Raw genomic sequence first — 9976 nt, forward strand, 5'->3', positions numbered from 1 at the left:
TATTCATTATAAATCTGAAATAATCTTTTGGTAAAAATGCCTATCGCATTTTGTATCATAGCTAGCGAAACCGAAACAAAATAAACGTCTTAAGTATAATATCTCGTGAACATGGATCAAATTAGGCAGGACAGCTAGAATAAAGGATGATGCAACTTGCAGGAAATTTGAACTTATGACTTACTAGCAGTATAATAAAGTTTACAGACTATCAGCTAGATAAATAGAAGAAACATTTTATGTTGATTCATTCTTCCTTCCGGACTTCTTTGACCGCCTGGATGGTTTGGCGAGATGCTGGCGCTGACTCTCGAACCCCTTCTGGAAGTTCACCAACTGCCTGTATACGTCGTAGGTGGCATACGCGTCCATGGAAGCATAATAGATGTTCTTCAAGGGCAAGGGCGCTTCTGCCCATATATGGTGGTTATCTTCTGTGAGAGCGTCCTTCATCTTGTTGTAGCTGTGGTGGATGATGGAACCAGTGTAGTCAGCCAAGCCATACTTTGGCTTAATCGTCACTGGATCAGGCACTCTCCACATATTCTGGATATCCACAAAGGTTTGTACCACCAGACCAACATGCTTGAGTTTTTTCTTGTCATCCTCGATGTCCACCCCAACAAAGGTGTACTCCTCGTTGAGCAGGAAGGTGGCAAGCAGGCCGCAGTGCTCATCAGCAACACTTATGTGGTACACGAGGATGTAGATGCCAATGCATAATTGGACCACAGCCGCCATCTGTGTCGGACCACGAGGCCAGGTGTACTCCACATCTAGTGCAACTATCTTCTGGTCGTTGTTCCGCAGCCAGTATCTGAATCTGCCAATACAGTACTCAACACAGCTAGCCTTGTTCGTGTACTTCACACAAATTTCGGTATTTCCATCTGCCCTAGCATCATAATCATTCTCGAACGCCATGCCGAAGGACTGTAATTGATGAAACCAGTATAAGACATGAAGCATGACAATAACATGATAACAATAAGCCGAGATGAATATGACGGCAGATAGTATAGGAATTCTGGCGCTATTGAAAGTTTATGTAAACAAGTGCATGAACAATTTAAACTAAATAAGTACACTCTCTGTAAAGAAATCACTAAAGCAGTGAACGAAAAGTTGTTATATTTCCTTGTAGAGGGAGTATATGCGAATTAACAATATAAATTTACGCTCTTGAAATATTTATCTAAACAACTGCATCAACAATCAAGAATAAACATGTATCTATGAATTGTTCATCGCCCATGCAGATGAAATTGTGTGTACAAACTAAAGAAGCAGGAGAAAAACAAGAAATTGACAAGACAACGGACTAGATGTTGCATGCAGATGAATCTGTGTGCAAAATTCTCATAAGGCAACGGACTACATGTTGCAGGCAGATGAATCTATGCGCACAAAATAAGGAAGCAGGAGAACAAGAAATTGACAATAAGAAGGCCATCGTATGTGGGAATATCTGTTTCTGAGTGCGAGCCCAGATGATCCCGATATCTCAACCACTAGTTCGCATGCGGATATGTGCCTGCTATTGTATTTCAGAACCGTATTTCCATTTTGCTGGTAACGCCACCTGCTCGCATTCATTGCGACCATTGTTGAGGAAATCGTTAACTGGTAACTGCTCGGTTGGCTAGCGAGTAGGGGATTAATAGGCTAATCGGCAAGTTAATCAGCCATTTAATCAATTAATCAGATGATTTCTCAGTTTATTGGCTACTCGGTGACCCTATGAGTAGGGATTAATCGGCAAGTTAACTGGTTAATCGGATGAATTCTTGAACAGGGATTGCGACAGAGCTTCACCTACTGCCCGCAGAACAGATACGTGGTGGACGGCTCATGACCGGTGCTGAGCCCTTCTGGTCCGTGTGTGATGCAGTACTTACCAACGCCGTCAGGTCTATGGACGCCATAAATGCCGGCAGCTGTTTCCCACAAGCCGCAGCAGTTGGCACTCTGTAAAATTCCCCATCCCGCTCCGATCTTTACTACAAACCCTACCCTTCCTGAGCCACCATGTCCGCCTCATCGTCCTCCTCTCTCCCAGTGCCCGCCAATTTCCCTCTTGATCTCATTCGGTGTCCCTTCTGTGGCGTGGATCTGGAAACCAATGTGGCAAGGACCGGGAGCAGGGCGGGCCAGAGGTTCTACAAGTGTGTCCGCTACGATGTAAGTTCCTCTGTTTTCTACCAAATCTCGATTAGTTCCTTTCTCGTTCTTGGTTCAGTTCTCACACCTGCATCTCGCATGTTTCCTGCTAATTTTCTCGCAGGCTCGTGAGTGTAGGTTCTTCGAGTTCCAGAAGGCATACGTCAGGAGGATGACCACCTACCAGATCGCCTGTGCTCAGCAGCAGGTGGGGGTGCTCCACCTCCAGATGCATGCACACCCTACAGGCAACATGGCTCATCCTGCAAACCAGGCTCCGCTCCAGGCGAATCAGGGTCAGAATCAACAACCTGCGGCGCCGGAGGAAGTTCTGCTGAACCAGATCTTCAGACCTGTCATCGCTTCTGCTTCCGGTTCTCACGTGCTGGGGGCAGAAGCTTTCATCCTTGCCGCTAGCAACATCATGCTCACGTTGCTTGTTCTGCTGTTCGTTGTGGCCATCTATTTTGGCGGCGGCAACTAGTTCGTTATTAGTATGACCTACTTAGACAATTCAGGAAGGGTGGCTCCCTCGGCATGTAAGCCTGTTTCCATGATGTTGTAGTGTGCGTGTGATGCTTGGGCCGCCGACTTCGTTGTTGCTAAGTGTCAGTCAGTCCTCTTCTAGTCATTATTAGGCATAGTATGGTTTGTGTTCAAGGGTGGCTCCCTTTACCTCTAAGCCTATTTACCATAGTATGTAATTCGTACTATAATGTAATGCACTCTCTGGAACTAATGAAACTTGGCTGTGTTAGTTAATCAGTTATCCGTTTGATTTAGTATCTACTGGAATTTTTATTCTGATTGTTTTTTTACGGTACGCATGGCCTGGGGAACGGGCAAGCACCATGATCCACCCCAACAGTTGTACCTCACTCCTCATATCCACCATTTCCTACATCCACTGGGAAAGGAACACGCGTCTCCAACGGTCCGAAGTCACAGAGGTAGGCAACACAGGGCGGAGGTTGCGCATGCTATATTGATTGCAGACCGGCATCCATCTACCCACCTCACCTTTCATTACACACCACTCGTCTCATCCCCTCCGCCCATCCAAGTCTGGCCGCCCTCACTTGCCTCTGGAGGTCCGTGTTCGTCGACCCAACTTGGCGGAAAGGATCTCGCGCTACACTTGTTTTGTGCATCCACATCTTCAGCTCATAGCGAATGGTATGTTTTCCTATTGACTCTACAATCTACATTCCTTTAGCTAACATTTGAGTCATCGGAACATGTTAATCTGAAACTAATACATCTTCGGGAACTAAATTTGGATAGGATGAACAATATTCAAATTCTGGTAGCTACGGGGTGGATGCAGAGGGATCTCATAGTGCTAACGCACCAGCCGGTCAGCAAGGTCTGCACGCTGCTTTGGATGAGTCATCTTCTAGTGCCAGAAGTGGAGATCCACCCGCCCCAACATCACGAATATCTCTCAAGCATGTTGTCAGTGTCATTCAGACTTTCAGCGACTACAAGAAATGGCTTGTGGAAGGGATTGGTTTTGGAGGTATGCTCAAGCTCCCCGATATTCAGAAGTTAAATCTGAGATGCAGTGCCTGGATTATGAGTAGGGTCAGTGTTAGCCGTAGAGAGATAAGGCTGTCTGAGAGTAAGGTGCTCAAGTTCTATGCTGAGGATGTCTACAAGGTGTTTGGGATCCCTTGTGGTAACCGTAGCGTCAAAGGGAGGGATGCAAATATCAATCCATAAGCAATCCACTTCATCAAGTCATCCCTTGAAATGAATAAGACTGGAGTTCATAGCTTGCGCGCGGCAGAAAATTTCCTCATGCGTGATATCAATGAGAATTCTAGCAAGCTCGAGAAAGATTGTTTTCAAATTGCATTTTTCATATTTTTCATGGGCCATGTACTCGCTCCCACCACGAAGCACAACTACTCGACCATTGATTTCTGGGGTGCAATAGCCAACACTGAAATGATACAGCAGTTCAACTGGTGTGAGTATGTCCTCCAGTTTTTGCTCGATGCCGTTCGCAAACTTAAGAGAGATATGGTCATGAACAATCATTCAACCAACCTCACTGGATGTCATTTCTTCTTTCAGGTACATGTAATGTCATAATTTCAGTTATCTCTTCCACACATTTCTTTTCGCCTATGTAGGCAAATTAATAAGTTTCCTTTTCTCCGTAGGTATTTCTGCTCGACAATCTTGATCTTGGTATATTGAATAAGCCACACAATGTTCTACCAAGGATCATTGCCTTCGACCCAGATACACTCAACAAAATGCTCATCATGGCTCTCGACCCAGTTAAAGGGGCTATGTCATACTCGCATGCAAACGTAAGATGTTTCAGGGGAACCTGCCCACCATGTCATAGCTGTCCCTTCCTATTCTTTTTCATGCTGGTCATATGCATGCCTGATTTTTATTTTTATTATGATTTTTATAATGCTGTTTTCAAACAATGACCAGCTACGAGACCCGGCGAATGTATGTTACGTGCGACACAAGGTTCATTACACCTGTCCGTCGTCTTCCAACACCAACCAATTGCAAAGGCCAGGAACCACTCCACGGTTTGCGAAAACCCACACGACAGAATCCCCTCGTACTGGACTAGGTGGCCAGCAGGAGAACCTTGCGACTCCAAACACAACGCCACGTGTAGTAGGGCCTCTTGATCTTGCCAACTTCTTGCGTCAGCAGTACCCGCACCTTGTATGTGTTTTCATAATACTACTTTGCAGTCAGAGTACTCTGTTTTTCTTTATGCTCGGCTGGATAGGAAGTAATCATCTATCTGTTGCAGGTGACTGATGAGATAACAATGATCATGAAGCAGCATAATGCTAGCTCAATTAGGCATTTGACGGAAGCAGCAAACGCCATCCAAGGGGTTCTATCACAGGCAAAAAAATGCATTGCAGTCCGATATGCTCAACTATTCAGAGAAAATTCTGAAATCAATTTCTAGCCGGTGCCTTTGTTGTCGTACGAGAGGCATTGCCGATTGTCATGCATCAGGTTCTCACGCTAAATTCATGCATGCCCCATGCAAGTACATTGGTTTGTTTTTTCTAATCTATGAAGAATACTAAATGGTTTTTCTATTTTACTGCATTTTTCTAGGTGTTGCAACTGGCAAGAATGTTCGTTTTAGCACTCCTGTCGCACACAGAATCCAGGGTCACAGGCTTGATATGTCTGATGGTGAAGGTTTGGTCCTACACCTGCATACTGTTTATCTTGCCCTATCCATATGTGTTCTTTTTGAAGTTGGGTTCACGAGAAGCGACTCATTGTTGACATTCTATTAATGTTGTGTGCAGTGATTTCACCGCTTAACCAGGTTGGGTCATCAAGGAAACGTAACGCAAGCAACGAAGACTCCGCATCTGCAAGCAAAAAATCATTTTCAGAATCATCCATTGTGATTAACTTCTTCAAAGACACCGTCTGCAAAGTTGCACAAATGTATGCTGATCTCCCAGCGAACACAACCGTTACTGTCTTTGGCCAAACTTAGGGTAAAGTACCAAAGAGGAAGTACATTTTTCAGCATGGTTTTGCAACCAATCCATGGGAGCGCGGAGTTTTACCACTGCCACCGCACGCTGGAACCACAGATATGATAGTTGAATACTTCTCCAACTTACCTGAGAGTGATCTCCAAAGGTCCACGACAGATCTCACCCCTCCAAATATCATGATACTTTATTATTATGAATGTTCCCTTCTACAGCTAGTATTGTTTTTCCGTTGTTATTTTTAATCATTCTACATTTCATTATGTTTGCAGGCATTATGTTATCCACCACTCCCCCAGGCTTGTCCGCATTACAGGGCTCTCTTTGTGTCATCGGCTCATTGGCAGTCGGAGTCTCGATCATGAACTTGTTTCCATCATGTGTAGAAGGTACACTCAGTCTGATATGGAAGCCAATAGGGAATGTCCATACCTCAACTGGAGGCACAACATGGAACCAGAGTTTGCGGTAAGTTCATTCGTCTGCAGTCACTTCCAAAGCAGTGAAGTTGTACTCTTTTTATATCTGCTAATGATGTCAGAACCTCATGTCAGATTTCCAATGCTACTGTCATACGTTTTTGCAGACAATTGTGTTGTCTGACCACGACTATGTGAACAACATTTTGATTCAGAAGCAACTAGTCGGCAAGGACATTCCTTATGATATAACTTCATCTCAGATGGTACTGACAATTTATTTTAATTTCTGATCTTTAAACAAATGATTCATATAATTTTCCCCATGTTCTTGCTGTCTGTTCCTAACTAAAAAAATACTTTCCTTTCTGCATTTTTGCGCAGTTCTTCCTGCCAGTACCCCTCGAAGCTGGTTGGGTTATTTTGATGTGGGACATGATGTCGAGGAAGACCCATTTTTGGACCCGAATATCAAAGGGAATGGCCCTGATGAATTCACGAAGGATAAGCATGAACTTATTGCATGGAAGCTTCACCATGCGCTATCCCATTGCCTGAATGAGTATTATGCAGGATGGCCATCTCAGGATGGTCAGTGGCAAACGGTCTACCTTGTAGTAGCTGAAGAAACATTCCGCAGGTATGTATGGACAACATCAGCGACGATGCAAAAGGTTCAATTGTTCATTTGTTTTCAGACACAAATCCAGAGTTGTTGAAATATATGTGTTGTCGAATTTATCTTTCCAGCGAAGAATCAGGGGCTTGTGTCCTGCATATAGCCCGACAGTATGATGGCACCAAACTCAAGATCCCGCTTACGAAGGTACTTTATTGGTCTCTGTTTGTTTCATTTGTTTCTCATTATCATTATCCATTTCGTTTGTGAGAATTTGTTTTTATTATTGTCTGGCCACATCCAACACGAATATATTCCCTTACATAGCACAATGTTGGCAAAACCAAAAGACAGGCACTACATGAGTGTCTTAAACTTCAGGAAATTCTGCTAGTGTGGCGCATGATGCGCTGTGGGCGGTTCTAACACCCTCAGACAGTCTCTTCAGCTCGAATCAGTCTGCATAGTCACTTTTATACCTCCCAGGGGCCATATGAGTCATCGTTAATTTGATGCCATCATGTATTTTCGTTTCGTCTGTCATGTAGCTTAAGAACATATACCTCCCAGGGGCCATGCCCACTAGTAATTTTCTATGGATTATGCTAGAATGTGTACTGTACCCTTCCCATCACTTATGCGCCTATTTGCATGGTCACTTTTATGGATGGCCCTTATATGAGAATTGCAAAATTTCGTCTCCATCTCAAAGAATAATTTCATCAACCTTTCAATGCATGCCAATGTGTTCCTGTCTGATGCCTCAAATCCTAAATGGTACTATCATTTTAGGTTGGTCGTGTTATAATAACTTCTCGTTCTCTAATCGTGAATTATTTTGCTATCACATCTACTAAACCGCTAAAGTATTTACTTGTTCATATAAGCATATCTTCTCAGTTGCGACAATGTTTATGCTAACAAAACATTTAAATATACCCAAAGTTTCCTTACACACTTGTACTATACGCCCAAATCTTGAGGTACAAGCTTCTTCGTTGTGATTCGCCGTAACTATATACGACGGCGGAATAATCATGAAGTTGCACTTACAAGCCAATTATTTCATTACACATAGACTCACATGTTCTTCACGTACTTAGCGACCCACTTTTTTGCCACACATGTTCCATACGGCACGGCAAGACACCCGTCGCGATGCAACCTCTGTGTATTGCTTTGTCAACATTTTTGAGATGCTTTTTTCGACACAGACTTCAGCATGTCTCAACACATCATCTAACATGCAAAGTACTGCATTGTCTGCTTGTACGGTCCATAAACCAGTACTTTACAATACCATAGCTCACAAGTTCATCTAGTTCTAAATTAGGGTTTCACATTACAGTTCCATGGTGCATACAAATTATAATCTAGGGGGTTTGTCCATCTGGTACCAAATTTCAAACATTTTCAATCCTGGCAGTTAGTGAAATGCAAACTAATCGTGCCGCCAAAAGATTTTGGTAGGCTCCACTACTAGCTGCAATTAACATGTTTCCTTCCAAGTTCATTCAACGATCGCTCCATACAGGAACTCAGGGATGTCCCCTTTGTTCCCCTTCATCGCCACTATCTCGTAAGCTAGCTTCTTTCGCATACCATTCAGCTGATCTTGTGCAATAGAACCGACCAATTGGATCAATGTTTGCATTAATGAACTTTTTGGACTATGCCTACAAGACCTAGAAGAAAGGCTCCGTACCTGGTTTAGAGTCGACCGAATGTAAAGCCCGGTGAACTCCATGAAGTAGTGCACCATGTATAATCCACTGTCCTCACTGAAAGCAGGACACAGATGTTTCAGGTCATGCAGTTTTTTAGTTCCGCGGACTTTCCGATTGCATGTAAACCAAAGAGCCTACCTGCTGCACGGGTAATGTTGTGCGATCAGAGGGTAACGAAAAGACCAGCCACCCGTCTCAACAACGCCACCACCGCACACGTCATTCATAAGACAGCAAAATCTTTGCTGGAACTTCCTAGCAAGCGAATCATGCTTTATCTTCATCTCATCTGATGGATAGGTTTCTGTTGGGTCGAGTACCATCATCACTTTCTGGGTTGTGTCCAGGATGTACATAGACCAGCAGTCCATCAGGTGCACCGGGAACATGAACTGATTATTACATTCACAAGCATGCAATAGGCAACTGTCAGTACTCTTATCACAGTATTTTAATTACCATGGTCATTGGCATTAATACAGTCAGTTGGATCTTTACCTTGGTCAGCCATTCAATTCTGTAACCCATCAACTTAGAGTCCATCATGATGTAAATGTAATCCCGGTCCTTTTCAGCATCTTCCTTACAGACCTCATCCTGCAAATAATTTACCATATATAAAGGTTAGAATCTTCTTTATTCTGCATTCAGTCTTAACTGCATCAATTTTATTTTCTTAAGTATAGTTAGTACCACAAATCTAGGATCGAAGAGCCCTCTCCAGCGGTCCAGCCAGCCTTTGTACATTTTGTTATCTTTCACCACTAGTGCGCGCACTATGCATCGCATGAGGTTAAACAACACACCACCACCTGGAGTGAGTTCATCCTTAATTTCCTGTCCAGATGCCACCGCCAGGATTGGATGGAAGTGCTTCACCCATTTCCTGTAACATGCCACGAGTTTTCAAATGTAAGTCATGCTCGCCATGTAATAAAATGCAATCGAATTTCAATTCATGATGATGATGACTTTTTACCTTTTGAGCACTGTATCGGGGCACTGCATCATGTTAGTATAGAACATCTCAATACTCTCCTTAGACGGTTCATCATGAGATAGGCCAACGAATGGTGGGTACTTGTCCCCCCATTCGCTTCTACCCTTTGACATATCTTCACAAGTCGGTGCCCTCATCTCAGTCCCATGATCCTTACTCTGTTTGTTACTATTGCACTTGATCCCACATTTTTCAGGTAGCTCATAATAGCCTGCTGGAATCTGCCTGCAGAGGCACCTCCTTCACCAGATAGTCTCTCGGTTGAAGTAGGGCCGTCACCCCCGTCTGGAAGCAAATAGAGGCAATCAAGAAAGAACATTCCTCATGGTTTGGTTACAAATCTGAATCACATCTTATTCCATGCCTCAAAAATTGAAAATTACCTTCGTCTTCCCTACGGTATCTTGGTCCTGGACGACAATTCGTTGTAACATCCACAAATCGTCTCCGTGATTTCTTCTTCTGGCTATTGCAGACCCCTTCCCTGCTCACTTTAGCTTGTGCCTCGTATCCTTCATCATGCCAACCGAGTAGTATCATTC

At 43.7% G+C, this 9976-nt stretch overlaps 2 protein-coding genes across 2 annotated transcripts; both read right to left on the reverse strand.

Annotated features, from left to right (window-relative positions):
- Positions 1–237: 237 nt before the first annotated feature.
- Positions 238–1925, reverse strand: LOC147968008 (uncharacterized). Its single transcript, XM_087523351.1, has 2 exons — positions 1899–1925; positions 238–933 (listed from the first exon to the last, which is right to left on the reverse strand). Exons 1-2 carry the CDS (start codon positions 1923–1925, stop codon positions 238–240), a joined length of 723 nt encoding a protein of 240 aa, XP_087379477.1.
- Positions 1926–8217: 6292 nt separating this feature from the next.
- Positions 8218–9571, reverse strand: LOC147968009 (uncharacterized). The gene is made up of 6 exons (XM_087523352.1): positions 9414–9571; positions 9128–9320; positions 8933–9031; positions 8573–8826; positions 8406–8488; positions 8218–8321 (listed from the first exon to the last, which is right to left on the reverse strand). Exons 1-6 carry the CDS (start codon positions 9569–9571, stop codon positions 8218–8220), a joined length of 891 nt encoding a protein of 296 aa, XP_087379478.1.
- Between the last annotated feature and the right edge of the window lie 405 nt (positions 9572–9976).

Source organism: Triticum urartu, chromosome 5A (genome assembly GCF_056163025.1).
Source record: "Triticum urartu cultivar PI428250 chromosome 5A, HENAU_Tu73, whole genome shotgun sequence".
NCBI classification, from domain to species: domain Eukaryota; kingdom Viridiplantae; phylum Streptophyta; class Magnoliopsida; order Poales; family Poaceae; genus Triticum; species Triticum urartu.